Source organism: Oncorhynchus nerka, unplaced genomic scaffold (genome assembly GCF_034236695.1).
Source record: "Oncorhynchus nerka isolate Pitt River unplaced genomic scaffold, Oner_Uvic_2.0 unplaced_scaffold_874, whole genome shotgun sequence".
NCBI classification, from domain to species: domain Eukaryota; kingdom Metazoa; phylum Chordata; class Actinopteri; order Salmoniformes; family Salmonidae; genus Oncorhynchus; species Oncorhynchus nerka.
The window spans coordinates 248653-266780 of NW_027040412.1; the positions used below are offsets into that span (position 1 = coordinate 248653).

Consider the following 18128-nt stretch of genomic DNA (forward strand, 5'->3'; position numbering starts at 1 on the left):
GGTACAGACCACCTCCACTGTTACTGTCTGTCTGTCTGTCTCTAGTTGTTCCACTCGGTACAGACCACCTCCACTGTTACTGTCTGTCTGTCTGTCTCTAGTTGTTCCACTCGGTACAGACCACCTCCACTGTTACTGTCTGTCTGTCTGTCTCTAGTTGTTCCACTCGGTACAGACCACCTCCACTGTTACTGTCTGTCTGTCTGTCTCTAGTTGTTCCACTCGGTACAGACCACCTCCACTGTTACTGTCTGTCTGTCTGTCTCTAGTTGTTCCACTCGGTACAGACCACCTCCACTGTTACTGTCTGTCTGTCTGTCTCTAGTTGTTCCACTCGGTACAGACCACCTCCACTGTTACTGTCTGTCTGTCTGTCTCTAGTTGTTCCACTCGGTACAGACCACCTCCACTGTTACTGTCTGTCTGTCTGTCTCTAGTTGTTCCACTCGGTACAGACCACCTCCACTGTTACTGTCTGTCTGTCTGTCTCTAGTTGTTCCACTCGGTACAGACCACCTCCACTGTTACTGTCTGTCTGTCTGTCTCTAGTTGTTCCACTCGGTACAGACCACCTCCACTGTTACTGTCTGTCTGTCTCTAGTTGTTCCACTCGGTACAGACCACCTCCACTGTTACTGTCTCTGTCTGTCTCTAGTTGTTCCACTCGGTACAGACCACCTCCACTGTTACTGTCTGTCTGTCTGTCTCTAGTTGTTCCACTCGGTACAGACCACCTCCACTGTTACTGTCTGTCTGTCTGTCTCTAGTTGTTCCACTCGGTACAGACCACCTCCACTGTTACTGTCTGTCTGTCTGTCTCTAGTTGTTCCACTCGGTACAGACCACCTCCACTGTTACTGTCTGTCTGTCTGTCTCTAGTTGTTCCACTCGGTACAGACCACCTCCACTGTTACTGTCTGTCTGTCTCTAGTTGTTCCACTCGGTACAGACCACCTCCACTGTTACTGTCTGTCTGTCTGTCTCTAGTTGTTCCACTCGGTACAGACCACCTCCACTGTTACTGTCTGTCTGTCTGTCTCTAGTTGTTCCACTCGGTACAGACCACCTCCACTGTTACTGTCTGTCTGTCTGTCTCTAGTTGTTCCACTCGGTACAGACCACCTCCACTGTTACTGTCTGTCTGTCTGTCTCTAGTTGTTCCACTCGGTACAGACCACCTCCACTGTTACTGTCTGTCTGTCTGTCTCTAGTTGTTCCACTCGGTACAGACCACCTCCACTGTTACTGTCTGTCTGTCTGTCTCTAGTTGTTCCACTCGGTACAGACCACCTCCACTGTTACTGTCTGTCTGTCTGTCTCTAGTTGTTCCACTCGGTACAGACCACCTCCACTGTTACTGTCTGTCTGTCTGTCTCTAGTTGTTCCACTCGGTACAGACCACCTCCACTGTTACTGTCTGTCTGTCTGTCTCTAGTTGTTCCACTCGGTACAGACCACCTCCACTGTTACTGTCTGTCTGTCTGTCTCTAGTTGTTCCACTCGGTACAGACCACCTCCACTGTTACTGTCTGTCTGTCTGTCTCTAGTTGTTCCACTCGGTACAGACCACCTCCACTGTTACTGTCTGTCTGTCTGTCTCTAGTTGTTCCACTCGGTACAGACCACCTCCACTGTTACTGTCTGTCTGTCTGTCTCTAGTTGTTCCACTCGGTACAGACCACCTCCACTGTTACTGTCTGTCTGTCTGTCTCTAGTTGTTCCACTCGGTACAGACCACCTCCACTGTTACTGTCTGTCTGTCTGTCTCTAGTTGTTCCACTCGGTACAGACCACCTCCACTGTTACTGTCTGTCTGTCTGTCTCTAGTTGTTCCACTCGGTACAGACCACCTCCACTGTTACTGTCTGTCTGTCTGTCTCTAGTTGTTCCACTCGGTACAGACCACCTCCACTGTTACTGTCTGTCTGTCTGTCTCTAGTTGTTCCACTCGGTACAGACCACCTCCACTGTTACTGTCTGTCTGTCTGTCTCTAGTTGTTCCACTCGGTACAGACCACCTCCACTGTTACTGTCTGTCTGTCTGTCTCTAGTTGTTCCACTCGGTACAGACCACCTCCACTGTTACTGTCTGTCTGTCTGTCTCTAGTTGTTCCACTCGGTACAGACCACCTCCACTGTTACTGTCTGTCTGTCTCTAGTTGTTCCACTCGGTACAGACCACCTCCACTGTTACTGTCTGTCTGTCTGTCTCTAGTTGTTCCACTCGGTACAGACCACCTCCACTGTTACTGTCTGTCTGTCTGTCTCTAGTTGTTCCACTCGGTACAGACCACCTCCACTGTTACTGTCTGTCTGTCTGTCTCTAGTTGTTCCACTCGGTACAGACCACCTCCACTGTTACTGTCTGTCTGTCTGTCTCTAGTTGTTCCACTCGGTACAGACCACCTCCACTGTTACTGTCTGTCTGTCTGTCTCTAGTTGTTCCACTCGGTACAGACCACCTCCACTGTTACTGTCTGTCTGTCTGTCTCTAGTTGTTCCACTCGGTACAGACCACCTCCACTGTTACTGTCTGTCTGTCTGTCTCTAGTTGTTCCACTCGGTACAGACCACCTCCACTGTTACTGTCTGTCTGTCTGTCTCTAGTTGTTCCACTCGGTACAGACCACCTCCACTGTTACTGTCTGTCTGTCTGTCTCTAGTTGTTCCACTCGGTACAGACCACCTCCACTGTTACTGTCTGTCTGTCTGTCTCTAGTTGTTCCACTCGGTACAGACCACCTCCACTGTTACTGTCTGTCTGTCTGTCTCTAGTTGTTCCACTCGGTACAGACCACCTCCACTGTTACTGTCTGTCTGTCTGTCTCTAGTTGTTCCACTCGGTACAGACCACCTCCACTGTTACTGTCTGTCTGTCTGTCTCTAGTTGTTCCACTCGGTACAGACCACCTCCACTGTTACTGTCTGTCTGTCTGTCTCTAGTTGTTCCACTCGGTACAGACCACCTCCACTGTTACTGTCTGTCTGTCTGTCTCTAGTTGTTCCACTCGGTACAGACCACCTCCACTGTTACTGTCTGTCTGTCTGTCTCTAGTTGTTCCACTGTCTGGTACAGACCACCTCCACTGTTACTGTCTGTCTGTCTGTCTCTAGTTGTTCCACTCGGTACAGACCACCTCCACTGTTACTGTCTGTCTGTCTGTCTCTAGTTGTTCCACTCGGTACAGACCACCTCCACTGTTACTGTCTGTCTGTCTGTCTCTAGTTGTTCCACTCGGTACAGACCACCTCCACTGTTACTGTCTGTCTGTCTGTCTCTAGTTGTTCCACTCGGTACAGACCACCTCCACTGTTACTGTCTGTCTGTCTGTCTCTAGTTGTTCCACTCGGTACAGACCACCTCCACTGTTACTGTCTGTCTGTCTGTCTCTAGTTGTTCCACTCGGTACAGACCACCTCCACTGTTACTGTCTGTCTGTCTGTCTCTAGTTGTTCCACTCGGTACAGACCACCTCCTCCACTGTTACTGTCTGTCTGTCTGTCTCTAGTTGTTCCACTCGGTACAGACCACCTCCACTGTTACTGTCTGTCTGTCTGTCTCTAGTTGTTCCACTCGGTACAGACCACCTCCACTGTTACTGTCTGTCTGTCTGTCTCTAGTTGTTCCACTCGGTACAGACCACCTCCACTGTTACTGTCTGTCTGTCTGTCTCTAGTTGTTCCACTCGGTACAGACCACCTCCACTGTTACTGTCTGTCTGTCTGTCTCTAGTTGTTCCACTCGGTACAGACCACCTCCACTGTTACTGTCTGTCTGTCTGTCTGTCTCTAGTTGTTCCACTCGGTACAGACCACCTCCACTGTTACTGTCTGTCTGTCTGTCTCTAGTTGTTCCACTCGGTACAGACCACCTCCACTGTTACTGTCTGTCTGTCTGTCTCTAGTTGTTCCACTCGGTACAGACCACCTCCACTGTTACTGTCTGTCTGTCTGTCTCTAGTTGTTCCACTCGGTACAGACCACCTCCACTGTTACTGTCTGTCTGTCTGTCTCTAGTTGTTCCACTCGGTACAGACCACCTCCACTGTTACTGTCTGTCTGTCTGTCTCTAGTTGTTCCACTCGGTACAGACCACCTCCACTGTTACTGTCTGTCTGTCTCTAGTTGTTCCACTCGGTACAGACCACCTCCACTGTTACTGTCTGTCTGTCTGTCTCTAGTTGTTCCACTCGGTACAGACCACCTCCACTGTTACTGTCTGTCTGTCTGTCTCTAGTTGTTCCACTCGGTACAGACCACCTCCACTGTTACTGTCTGTCTGTCTGTCTCTAGTTGTTCCACTCGGTACAGACCACCTCCACTGTTACTGTCTGTCTGTCTGTCTCTAGTTGTTCCACTCGGTACAGACCACCTCCACTGTTACTGTCTGTCTGTCTGTCTCTAGTTGTTCCACTCGGTACAGACCACCTCCACTGTTACTGTCTGTCTGTCTGTCTCTAGTTGTTCCACTCGGTACAGACCACCTCCACTGTTACTGTCTGTCTGTCTGTCTCTAGTTGTTCCACTCCACTGTACAGACCACCTCCACTGTTACTGTCTGTCTGTCTGTCTCTAGTTGTTCCACTCGGTACAGACCACCTCCACTGTTACTGTCTGTCTGTCTGTCTCTAGTTGTTCCACTCGGTACAGACCACCTCCACTGTTACTGTCTGTCTGTCTGTCTCTAGTTGTTCCACTCGGTACAGACCACCTCCACTGTTACTGTCTGTCTGTCTGTCTCTAGTTGTTCCACTCGGTACAGACCACCTCCACTGTTACTGTCTGTCTGTCTGTCTCTAGTTGTTCCACTCGGTACAGACCACCTCCACTGTTACTGTCTGTCTGTCTGTCTCTAGTTGTTCCACTCGGTACAGACCACCTCCACTGTTACTGTCTGTCTGTCTGTCTGTCTCTAGTTGTTCCACTCGGTACAGACCACCTCCACTGTTACTGTCTGTCTGTCTCTAGTTGTTCCACTCGGTACAGACCACCTCCACTGTTACTGTCTGTCTGTCTCTAGTTGTTCCACTCGGTACAGACCACCTCCACTGTTACTGTCTGTCTGTCTGTCTCTAGTTGTTCCACTCGGTACAGACCACCTCCACTGTTACTGTCTGTCTGTCTGTCTCTAGTTGTTCCACTCGGTACAGACCACCTCCACTGTTACTGTCTGTCTGTCTCTAGTTGTTCCACTCGGTACAGACCACCTCCACTGTTACTGTCTGTCTGTCTGTCTCTAGTTGTTCCACTCGGTACAGACCACCTCCACTGTTACTGTCTGTCTGTCTGTCTCTAGTTGTTCCACTCGGTACAGACCACCTCCACTGTTACTGTCTGTCTGTCTGTCTCTAGTTGTTCCACTCGGTACAGACCACCTCCACTGTTACTGTCTGTCTGTCTCTAGTTGTTCCACTCGGTACAGACCACCTCCACTGTTACTGTCTGTCTGTCTGTCTCTAGTTGTTCCACTCGGTACAGACCACCTCCACTGTTACTGTCTGTCTGTCTGTCTCTAGTTGTTCCACTCGGTACAGACCACCTCCACTGTTACTGTCTGTCTGTCTGTCTCTAGTTGTTCCACTCGGTACAGACCACCTCCACTGTTACTGTCTGTCTGTCTGTCTCTAGTTGTTCCACTCGGTACAGACCACCTCCACTGTTACTGTCTGTCTGTCTGTCTCTAGTTGTTCCACTCGGTACAGACCACCTCCACTGTTACTGTCTGTCTGTCTCTAGTTGTTCCACTCGGTACAGACCACCTCCACTGTTACTGTCTGTCTGTCTGTCTCTAGTTGTTCCACTCGGTACAGACCACCTCCACTGTTACTGTCTGTCTGTCTGTCTCTAGTTGTTCCACTCGGTACAGACCACCTCCACTGTTACTGTCTGTCTGTCTGTCTCTAGTTGTTCCACTCGGTACAGACCACCTCCACTGTTACTGTCTGTCTGTCTGTCTCTAGTTGTTCCACTCGGTACAGACCACCTCCACTGTTACTGTCTGTCTGTCTCTCTCTAGTTGTTCCACTCGGTACAGACCACCTCCACTGTTACTGTCTGTCTGTCTGTCTCTAGTTGTTCCACTCGGTACAGACCACCTCCACTGTTACTGTCTGTCTGTCTGTCTCTAGTTGTTCCACTCGGTACAGACCACCTCCACTGTTACTGTCTGTCTGTCTGTCTCTAGTTGTTCCACTCGGTACAGACCATCTCCACTGTTACTGTCTGTCTGTCTCTAGTTGTTCCACTCGGTACAGACCACCTCCACTGTTACTGTCTGTCTGTCTGTCTCTAGTTGTTCCACTCGGTACAGACCACCTCCACTGTTACTGTCTGTCTGTCTCTAGTTGTTCCACTCGGTACAGACCACCTCCACTGTTACTGTCTGTCTGTCTGTCTCTAGTTGTTCCACTCGGTACAGACCACCTCCACTGTTACTGTCTGTCTGTCTGTCTCTAGTTGTTCCACTCGGTACAGACCACCTCCACTGTTACTGTCTGTCTGTCTGTCTCTAGTTGTTCCACTCGGTACAGACCACCTCCACTGTTACTGTCTGTCTGTCTGTCTCTAGTTGTTCCACTCGGTACAGACCACCTCCACTGTTACTGTCTGTCTGTCTGTCTCTAGTTGTTCCACTCGGTACAGACCACCTCCACTGTTACTGTCTGTCTGTCTGTCTCTAGTTGTTCCACTCGGTACAGACCACCTCCACTGTTACTGTCTGTCTGTCTGTCTCTAGTTGTTCCACTCGGTACAGACCACCTCCACTGTTACTGTCTGTCTGTCTCTAGTTGTTCCACTCGGTACAGACCACCTCCACTGTTACTGTCTGTCTGTCTGTCTCTAGTTGTTCCACTCGGTACAGACCACCTCCACTGTTACTGTCTGTCTGTCTGTCTCTAGTTGTTCCACTCGGTACAGACCACCTCCACTGTTACTGTCTGTCTGTCTGTCTCTAGTTGTTCCACTCGGTACAGACCACCTCCACTGTTACTGTCTGTCTGTCTGTCTCTAGTTGTTCCACTCGGTACAGACCACCTCCACTGTTACTGTCTGTCTGTCTCTAGTTGTTCCACTCGGTACAGACCACCTCCACTGTTACTGTCTGTCTGTCTGTCTCTAGTTGTTCCACTCGGTACAGACCACCTCCACTGTTACTGTCTGTCTGTCTGTCTCTAGTTGTTCCACTCGGTACAGACCATCTCCACTGTTACTGTCTGTCTGTCTCTAGTTGTTCCACTCGGTACAGACCACCTCCACTGTTACTGTCTGTCTGTCTGTCTCTAGTTGTTCCACTCGGTACAGACCACCTCCACTGTTACTGTCTGTCTGTCTGTCTCTAGTTGTTCCACTCGGTACAGGCCACCTCCACTGTTACTGTCTGTCTGTCTGTCTGTCTGTCTGTCTCTAGTTGTTCCACTCGGTACAGACCACCTCCACTGTTACTGTCTGTCTGTCTGTCTCTAGTTGTTCCACTCGGTACAGACCACCTCCACTGTTACTGTCTGTCTGTCTGTCTCTAGTTGTTCCACTCGGTACAGACCACCTCCACTGTTACTGTCTGTCTGTCTGTCTCTAGTTGTTCCACTCGGTACAGACCACCTCCACTGTTACTGTCTGTCTGTCTGTCTCTAGTTGTTCCACTCGGTACAGACCACCTCCACTGTTACTGTCTGTCTGTCTGTCTCTAGTTGTTCCACTCGGTACAGACCACCTCCACTGTTACTGTCTGTCTGTCTGTCTCTAGTTGTTCCACTCGGTACAGACCACCTCCACTGTTACTGTCTGTCTGTCTGTCTCTAGTTGTTCCACTCGGTACAGACCACCTCCACTGTTACTGTCTGTCTGTCTCTAGTTGTTCCACTCGGTACAGACCACCTCCACTGTTACTGTCTGTCTGTCTGTCTCTAGTTGTTCCACTCGGTACAGACCACCTCCACTGTTACTGTCTGTCTGTCTGTCTCTAGTTGTTCCACTCGGTACAGACCACCTCCACTGTTACTGTCTGTCTGTCTCTAGTTGTTCCACTCGGTACAGACCACCTCCACTGTTACTGTCTGTCTGTCTCTAGTTGTTCCACTCGGTACAGACCACCTCCACTGTTACTGTCTGTCTGTCTGTCTCTAGTTGTTCCACTCGGTACAGACCACCTCCACTGTTACTGTCTGTCTGTCTGTCTCTAGTTGTTCCACTCGGTACAGACCACCTCCACTGTTACTGTCTGTCTGTCTCTAGTTGTTCCACTCGGTACAGACCACCTCCACTGTTACTGTCTGTCTGTCTCTAGTTGTTCCACTCGGTACAGACCACCTCCACTGTTACTGTCTGTCTGTCTGTCTCTAGTTGTTCCACTCGGTACAGACCACCTCCACTGAGCTGTTGAAGGTGATTGAGAAATACCAGCGGAGGATCACACGTGAGTTACCCCTGTTACTACGGTTACCCCTGTTACTACGGTTACCACTTTATTAAAGACAGACCAGGAAATAGACAGGATAATACTGTTCTATTCACAGAGAACCCCACTCTCCCTCCCTGTGTGTTCCAGACCTGTCTCAGGAGGGTTAGGTTATGTTGAGGTTATGACATTCCTGGGTCCAGACCTGTCTCAGGAGGGTTAGGTTATGTTGAGGTTATGACATTCCTGTGTTCCTGACCTGTCTCAGGAGGGTTAGGTTATGTTGAGGTTGGGTTAGGTTATGTTGAGGTTATGACATTCCTGTGTTCCAGACCTGTCTCAGGAGGGTTAGGTTATGTTGAGGTTGGGTTAGGTTATGTTGAGGTTGGGTTAGGTTATGTTGAGGTTATGACATTCCTGGGTCCAGACCTGTCTCAGGAGGGTTAGGTTATGTTGAGGTTGGGTTAGGTTATGTTGAGGTTGGGTTAGGTTAGGTTATGACATTCCTGTGTGTTCCAGACCTGTCTCAGGAGGGTTAGGTTATGACATTCCTGGGTCCAGACCTGTCTCAGGAGGGTTAGGTTATGTTGAGGTTGGGTTAGGTTATGTTGAGGTTATGACATTCCTGTGTTCCAGACCTGTCTCAGGAGGGTTAGGTTATGTTGAGGTTGGGTTAGGTTATGTTGAGGTTGGGTTAGGTTATGTTGAGGTTATGACATTCCTGGGTCCAGACCTGTCTCAGGAGGGTTAGGTTATGTTGAGGTTGGGTTAGGTTATGTTGAGGTTGGGTTAGGTTAGGTTATGACATTCCTGTGTGTTCCAGACCTGTCTCAGGAGGGTTAGGTTATGACATTCCTGGGTCCAGACCTGTCTCAGGAGGGTTAGGTTATGTTGAGGTTATGACATTCCTGTGTTCCTGACCTGTCTCAGGAGGGTTAGGTTATGTTGAGGTTGGGTTAGGTTATGTTGAGGTTATGACATTCCTGTGTTCCAGACCTGTCTCAGGAGGGTTAGGTTATGTTGAGGTTATGACATTCCTGGGTCCAGACCTGTCTCAGGAGGGTTAGGTTATGTTGAGGTTGGGTTAGGTTATGTTGAGGTTGGGTTAGGTTAGGTTATGACATTCCTGTGTGTTCCAGACCTGTCTCAGGAGGGTTAGGTTATGTTGAGGTTGGGTTAGGTTATGTTGAGGTTATGACATTCCTGGGTCCAGACCTGTCTCAGGAGGGTTAGGTTATGTTGAGGTTGGGTTAGGTTATGTTGAGGTTATGACATTCCTGTGTTCCAGACCTGTCTCAGGAGGAGAATGAGTTGGGGATGTTTCTGAGGTTCCAGGCAGAACACGACCGCACCAAGGCTGGAAACATGATGGACGCAACTAGCAAGGCCCTGTGTGCCTCGGCCAAGCAGAGGTCAGAACCATCATAACCCCTAACCCAGCAAGGCCCTGTGTGCCTCGGCCAAGCAGAGGTCAGAACCATCATAACCCCTAACCCAGCAAGGCCCTGTGTGCCTCGGCCAAGCAGAGGTCAGAACCATCATAACCCCTAACCCAGCAAGGCCCTGTGTGCCTCGGCCAAGCAGAGGTCAGAACCATCATAACCCCTAACCCAGCAAGGCCCTGTGTGCCTCGGCCAAGCAGAGGTCAGAACCATCATAACCCCTAACCCAGCAAGGCCCTGTGTTGCCCGCCCCAGAGTTAATACTGGATCTGCTATGTTAATGTGTCAGGCTGGTCCTGTGCCCACCCCCAGAGTTAATACTGGATCTGCTATGTTAATGTTTATGTGTCAGGCTGGTCCTGTACCCACCCCCAGAGTTAATACTGGATCTGCTATGTTTATGTGTCAGGCTGGTCCTGTGCCCGCCCCCAGAGTTAATACTGGATCTGCTATGTTTATGTGTCAGGCTGGTCCTGTACCCACCCCCAGAGTTAATACTGGATCTGCTATGTTAATGTGTCAGGCTGGACCTGTGCCCACCCCCAGAGTTAATACTGGATCTGCTATGTTAATATATCAGGCTGGTCCTGTGCCCGTCCCCAGAGTTAATACTGGATCTGCTATGTTAATATGTCAGGCTGGTCCTGTGCCCACCCCCAGAGTTAATACTGGATCTGCTATGTTAATGTTTATGTGTCAGGCTGGTCCTGTACCCACCCCCAGAGTTAATACTGGATCTGCTATGTTAATATATCAGGCTGGTCCTGTGCCCGTCCCCAGAGTTAATACTGGATCTGCTATGTTAATATGTCAGGCTGGTCCTGTGCCCACCCAGAGTTAATACTGGATCTGCTATGTTAATATATCAGGCTGGTCCTGTGCCCGCCCCCAGAGTTAATACTGGATCTGCTATGTTAATGTGTCAGGCTGGTCCTGTGCCCGCCCCCAGAGTTAATACTGGATCTGCTATGTTAATATGTCAGGCTGGTCCTGTGCCCGCCCCCAGAGTTAATACTGGATCTGCTATGTTAATATATCAGGCTGGTCCTGTGCCCGCCCCCAGAGTTAATACTGGATCTGCTATGTTAATATATCAGGCTGGTCCTGTGCCCGCCCCCAGAGTTAATACTGGATCTGCTATCTTTATGTGTCAGGCTGGTCCTGTGCCCACCCCCAGAGTTAATACTGGATCTGCTATGTTAATGTGTCAGGCTGGTCCTGTGCCCGCCCCCAGAGTTAATACTGGATCTGCTATGTTAATGTGTCAGGCTGGTCCTGTGCCCGCCCCCAGAGTTAATACTGGATCTGCTATGTTAATGTGTCAGGCTGGTCCTGTGCCCACCCCCAGAGTTAATACTGGATCTGCTATGTTAATGTTTATGTGTCAGGCTGGTCCTGTGCCCGCCCCCAGAGTTAATACTGTATCTGCTATGTTTATGTGTCAGGCTGGTCCTGTGCCCACCCCCAGAGTTAATACTGGATCTGCTATGTTAATAGGTCAGGCTGGTCCTGTACCCACCCCCAGAGTTAATACTGGATCTGCTATGTTAATGTGTCAGGCTGGTCCTGTGCCCGCCCCCAGAGTTAATACTGGATCTGCTATGTTAATGTGTCAGGCTGGTCCTGTGCCCGCCCCCAGAGTTAATACTGGATCTGCTATGTTAATGTTTATGTGTCAGGCTGGTCCTGTACCCACCCCCAGAGTTAATACTGGATCTGCTATGTTTATGTGTCAGGCTGGTCCTGTGCCCGCCCCCAGAGTTAATACTGGATCTGCTATGTTTATGTGTCAGGCTGGTCCTGTACCCACCCCCAGAGTTAATACTGGATCTGCTATGTTAATGTGTCAGGCTGGACCTGTGCCCACCCCCAGAGTTAATACTGGATCTGCTATGTTTATGTGTCAGGCTGGTCCTGTGCCCGCCCCCAGAGTTAATACTGGATCTGCTATGTTTATGTGTCAGGCTGGTCCTGTGCCCGCCCCCAGAGTTAATACTGGATCTGCTATGTTTATGTGTCAGGCTGGTCCTGTGCCCGCCCCCAGAGTTAATACTGGATCTGCTATGTTTATGTGTCAGGCTGGTCCTGTGCCCGCCCCCAGAGTTAATACTGGATCTGCTATGTTAATGTTTATGTGTCAGGCTGGTCCTGTGCCCGCCCCCAGAGTTAATACTGGATCTGCTATGTTAATATTTATGTGTCAGGCTGGTCCTGTGCCCACCCCCAGAGTTAATACTGGATCTGCTATGTTAATGTGTCAGGCTGGACCTGTGCCCACCCCCAGAGTTAATACTGGATCTGCTATGTTTATGTGTCAGGCTGGTCCTGTGCCCGCCCCCAGAGTTAATACTGGATCTGCTATGTTTATGTGTCAGGCTGGTCCTGTGCCCGCCCCCAGAGTTAATACTGGATCTGCTATGTTTATGTGTCAGGCTGGTCCTGTGCCCGCCCCCAGAGTTAATACTGGATCTGCTATGTTTATGTGTCAGGCTCGTCCTGTGCCCGCCCCCAGAGTTAATACTGGATCTGCTATGTTTATGTGTCAGGCTGGTCCTGTGCCCGCCCCCAGAGTTAATACTGTATCTGCTATGTTTATGTGTCAGGCTGGTCCTGTGCCCACCCCCAGAGTTAATACTGGATCTGCTATGTTAATAGGTCAGGCTGGTCCTGTACCCACCCCCAGAGTTAATACTGGATCTGCTCTGTTTATGTGTCAGGCTGGTCCTGTGCCCGCCCCCAGAGTTAATACTGGATCTGCTATGTTAATGTGTCAGGCTGGTCCTGTGCCCGCCCCCAGAGTTAATACTGGATCTGCTATGTTTATGTGTCAGGCTGGTCCTGTGCCCGCCCCCAGAGTTAATACTGGATCTGCTATGTTTATGTGTCAGGCTGGTCCTGTGCCCGCCCCCAGAGTTAATACTGGATCTGCTATGTTAATGTGTCAGGCTGGTCCTGTGCCCGCCCCCAGAGTTAATACTGGATCTGCTATGTTAATGTTTATGTGTCAGGCTGGTCCTGTACCCACCCCCAGAGTTAATACTGGATCTGCTATGTTAATGTGTCAGGCTGGTCCTGTGCCCGCCCCCAGAGTTAATACTGGATCTGCTATGTTAATGTTTATGTGTCAGGCTGGTCCTGTACCCACCCCCAGAGTTAATACTGGATCTGCTATGTTTATGTGTCAGGCTGGTCCTATGCCCGCCCCCAGAGTTAATACTGGATCTGCTATGTTTATGTGTCAGGCTGGTCCTGTACCCACCCCCAGAGTTAATACTGGATCTGCTATGTTAATAGGTCAGGCTGGTCCTGTACCCACCCCCAGAGTTAATACTGGATCTGCTATGTTAATGTGTCAGGCTGGTCCTGTGCCCGCCCCCAGAGTTAATACTGGATCTGCTATGTTAATATTTATGTGTCAGGCTGGTCCTGTGCCCACCCCCAGAGTTAATACTGGATCTGCTATGTTTATGTGTCAGGCTGGTCCTGTGCCCGCCCCCAGAGTTAATACTGGATCTGCTATGTTTATGTGTCAGGCTGGTCCTGTGCCCGCCCCCAGAGTTAATACTGGATCTGCTATGTTTATGTGTCAGGCTGGTCCTGTGCCCGCCCCCAGAGTTAATACTGGATCTGCTATGTTTATGTGTCAGGCTGGTCCTGTGCCCGCCCCCAGAGTTAATACTGGATCTGCTATGTTTATGTGTCAGGCTGGTCCTGTGCCCGCCCCCAGAGTTAATACTGTATCTGCTATGTTTATGTGTCAGGCTGGTCTTGTGCCCACCCCCAGAGTTAATACTGGATCTGCTATGTTAATAGGTCAGGCTGGTCCTGTACCCACCCCCAGAGTTAATACTGGATCTGCTATGTTTATGTGTCAGGCTGGTCCTGTGCCCGCCCCCAGAGTTAATACTGGATCTGCTATGTTAATGTGTCAGGCTGGTCCTGTGCCCGCCCCCAGAGTTAATACTGGATCTGCTATGTTTATGTGTCAGGCTCGTCCTGTGCCCGCCCCCAGAGTTAATACTGGATCTGCTATGTTTATGTGTCAGGCTGGTCCTGTGCCCGCCCCCAGAGTTAATACTGGATCTGCTATGTTAATGTGTCAGGCTGGTCCTGTGCCCGTCCCCAGAGTTAATACTGGATCTGCTATGTTAATGTGTCAGGCTGGTCCTGTGCCCGCCCCCAGAGTTAATACTGGATCTGCTATGTTAATGTTTATGTGTCAGGCTGGTCCTGTACCCACCCCCAGAGTTAATACTGGATCTGCTATGTTAATATGTCAGGCTGGTCCTGTGCCCGTCCCCAGAGTTAATACTGGATCTGCTATGTTAATGTGTCAGGCTGGTCCTGTGCCCACCCCCAGAGTTAATACTGGATCTGCTATGTTTATGTGTCAGGCTGGTCCTGTGCCCGTCCCCAGAGTTAATACTGGATCTGCTATGTTAATGTGTCAGGCTGGTCCTGTGCCCACCCAGTGTTAATACTGGATCTGCTATGTTAATATGTCAGGCTGGTCCTGTGCCCGCCCCTACACCGGATGGAGCAGGAGGTGGAGACGTTTCGGCGGCGTGCGATCGCTGACACGCTCCTGACCGTGACCCGGATGGAGAAATCCAGGACGGAATACCGTGGAGCGCTGCTCTGGATGAAGGACGTCTCTCAGGAACTCGACCCGGACACCTGTAAAAATCTGGACAAGTTCCGCAAGGTGTGTTAACCTGTGTGTAGTGTTCACCAGGTACTGTGTGTGTTAACCTGTGTGTAGTGTTCACCAGGTACTGTGTGTGTTAACCTGTGTGTGTGACCCACCAGGTGCTGTGTGTGTTACCCTGTGTGTAGTGTTCACCAGGTACTGTGTGTGTTAACCTGTGTGTAGTGTTCACCAGGTACTGTGTGTAGTGTTCACCAGGTGCTGTGTGTAGTGTTCACCAGGTACTGTGTGTAGTGTTCACCAGGTACTGTGTGTGTTAACCTGTGTGTAGTGTTCACCAGGTACTGTGTGTAGTGTTCACCAGGTACTGTGTGTAGTGTTCACCAGGTACTGTGTGTGTTAACCTGTGTGTAGTGTTCACCAGGTACTGTGTGTGTTAACCTGTGTGTAGTGTTCACCAGGTACTGTGTGTGTTACCCTGTGTGTGTGGCCCACCAGGTACTGTGTGTGTTACCCTGTGTGTAGTGTTCACCAGGTACTGTGTGTAGTGTTCACCAGGTACTGTGTGTGTTAACCTGTGTGTAGTGTTCACCAGGTACTGTGTGTGTTAACCTGTGTGTAGTGTTCACCAGGTGCTGTGTGTGTTAACCTGTGTGTAGTGTTCACCAGGTACTGTGTGTGTTAACCTGTGTGTAGTGTTCACCAGGTACTGTCTGTTTTACCCTGTGTGTAGTGTTCACCAGGTATTGTGTGTGTTAACCTGTGTGTGTGGCCCACCAGGTGCTGTGTGTGTTAACCTGTGTGTAGTGTTCACCAGATACAGTGTGTGTTAACCTGTGTGTAGTGTTCACCAGGTACTGTGTGTGTTAACCTGTGTGTAGTGTTCACCAGGTACTGTGTGTGTTAACCTGTGTGTAGTGTTCACCAGGTACTGTGTGTAGTGTTCACCAGGTGCTGTGTGTAGTGTTCACCAGGTGCTGTGTGTAGTGTTCACCAGGTACAGTGTGTGTTAACCTGTGTGTAGTGTTCACCAGGTACTGTGTGTAGTGTTCACCAGGTGCTGTGTGTAGTGTTCACCAGGTACTGTGTGTAGTGTTCACCAGGTACTGTGTGTGTTACCCTGTGTGTAGTGTTCACCAGGTACTGTGTGTAGTGTTCACCAGGTACTGTGTGTGTTAACCTGTGTGTAGTGTTCACCAGGTACTGTGTGTGTTAACCTGTGTGTAGTGTTCACCAGGTACTGTGTGTAGTGTTCACCAGGTGCTGTGTGTGTTAACCTGTGTGTAGTGTTCACCAGGTACTGTGTGTAGTGTTCACCAGGTACTGTGTGTGTTACCCTGTGTGTAGTGTTCACCAGGTACTGTGTGTAGTGTTCACCAGGTACTGTGTGTGTTAACCTGTGTGTAGTGTTCACCAGGTACTGTGTGTAGTGTTCACCAGGTACTGTGTGTGTTACCCTGTGTGTAGTGTTCACCAGGTACTGTGTGTAGTGTTCACCAGGTACTGTGTGTGTTAACCTGTGTGTAGTGTTCACCAGGTACTGTGTGTGTTAACCTGTGTGTAGTGTTCACCAGGTACTGTGTGTGTTAACCTGTGTGTAGTGTTCACCAGGTACTGTGTGTAGTGTTCACCAGGTGCTGTGTGTGTTAACCTGTGTGTAGTGTTCACCAGGTACTGTGTGTAGTGTTCACCAGGTACTGTGTGTGTTAACCTGTGTGTAGTGTTCACCAGGTACTGTGTGTGTTAACCTGTGTGTAGTGTTCACCAGGTGCAGTGTGTGTGTTAACCTGTGTGTGTGGCCCACCAGGTGCAGTCCCAGGTCAGAGGTTCGAAGGACCTGTTTGAGAAGCTGAAGAACGATGTGTGTCAGAAGGTTGACATGCTGGGAGCCTCCCGTTGTAACATGCTGTCTCACTCACTCTGCACATACCAGGTCTGTCTGCCTATGTGTCTGTCTGTCTCCCTCTGTCTGTCTGTCTGTCTGTCTGTCTGTCTGTCTGTCTGTCTGTCTCCCTCCCTCTGTTCTACCAGGTCTGTTTGCCTGTCTGTCTGTCTGTCTGTCTGTCTGTCTGTCTGTCTGTCTGTCTGTCTGTCTGTCTGTCTGTCTCCCTCCCTCTGTTCTACCAGGTCTGTTTGCCTGTCTGTCTGTCTGTCTGTCTGTCTGTCTGTCTGTCTGTCTGTCTGTCTGTCTGTCTGTCTGTCTGTCTGTCTGTCTGTCTGTCTGTCTGTCTGTCTGTCTGTCTGTCTGTGTTCTGGTCTGTCTGTCTGTGTCTGTGTTTCTGTCTGTCTGTCTGTCTGTCTGTCTGTCTGTGTCTGTCTGTCTGTCTGTCTGTCTGTCTGTCTGTCTGTCTCCCTCCCTCTGTTCTACCAGGTCTGTTTGCCTGTCTGTCTGTCTGTCTGTCTGTGTCTGTCTCCCTCCCTCTGTTCTACCAGGTCTGTCTGTCTGTCTGTCTGTCTGTCTGTCTGTCTGTCTGTCTGTCTGTCTGTCTGTCTGTCTGTCTGTCTGTCTGTGTCCCTCCCTCTGTTCTACCAGGTCTGTCTGGCTGTCTGGCTGTCTGTCTGTCTGTCTGTCTGTCTGTCTGTCTGTCTGTCTGTCTGTCTGTCTGTCTGTCTGTCTGTCTGTCTGTCTGTCTCCCTCCCTCCCTCTGTTCTACCAGGTCTGTTTGCCTGTCTGTCTGTCTGTCTGTCTGTGTCTGTCTCCCTCCCTCTGTTCTACCAGCTCTGTCTGTCTGTCTGTCTGTCTGTCTGTCTGTCTGTCTGTCTGTCTGTCTGTCTCCCTCCCTCTGTTCTACCAGGTCTGTCTGTCTGTCTCCCTCCCTCTGTTCTACCAGGTCTGTCTGTCTGTCTCCCTCCCTCTGTTCTACCAGGTCTGTCTGTCTGTCTGTCTGTCTGTCTGTCTGTCTGTCTGTCTGTCTGTCTGTCTGTGTCTGTCTCCCTCCCTCTGTTCTACCAGGTCTGTCTGTCTGTCTGTCTGTCTGTCTGTCTGTCTGTCTGTGTCTGGCTCCCTCCCTCTGTTCTACCAGGTCTGTCTGTCTGTCTGTCTGTCTGTCTGTCTGTCTGTCTGTCTGTCTGTCTGTCTGTCTGTCTGTCTGTCTGTCTGTCTCCCTCCCTCCCTCTGTTCTACCAGGTCTGTTTGCCTGTCTGTCTGTCTGTCTGTCTGTGTCTGTCTCCCTCCCTCTGTTCTACCAGCTCTGTCTGTCTGTCTGTCTGTCTGTCTGTCTGTCTGTCTGTCTGTCTGTCTGTCTGTCTGTCTGTCTGTCTGTCTCCCTCCCTCTGTTCTACCAGGTCTGCCTGTCTGTCTGTCGTTGCATAGTAGTGGTCTGTGTGTGTGTTAATACAGTCTCTTTCCAGATCACCCTCCTCCAGTTCTGGGAGAGGACCGCCTGTGTGATGAGTGGGATTCATGAGTCTTTTAAAGGCCTTGTCCCCTACCAGTTCACCACTCTCAAGGTACGTGTGGGACGGGTTGTAGTGGATTCATGAGTCTTTTAAAGGCCTTGTCCCCTACCAGTTCACCACTCTCAAGGTACATGTGGGACGGGTTGTATGGGATTCATGAGTCTTTTAAAGGCCTTGTCCCCTACCAGTTCACCACTCTCAAGGTACATGTGGGACGGGTTGTATGGGATTCATGAGTCTTTTA

General features: G+C 50.1%; 1 protein-coding gene across 4 annotated transcripts in view; it reads left to right on the plus strand.

The window, feature by feature from the left end:
* Positions 1 to 18128, plus strand: part of LOC135570958 (islet cell autoantigen 1-like protein) — a 125686-nt gene that overhangs the window by 74334 nt on the left and 33224 nt on the right. For all 4 annotated transcript variants that reach the window (XM_065016780.1, XM_065016776.1, XM_065016777.1 and 1 more), the window contains exons 4-7: positions 8341 to 8413; positions 9684 to 9807; positions 14344 to 14542; positions 16293 to 16418. In XM_065016780.1, coding sequence (XP_064872852.1) covers positions 8341 to 8413; positions 9684 to 9807; positions 14344 to 14542; positions 16293 to 16418 — 522 coding nt within the window. The remainder of the gene's footprint in view (positions 1 to 8340; positions 8414 to 9683; positions 9808 to 14343; positions 14543 to 16292; positions 16419 to 18128) is intronic.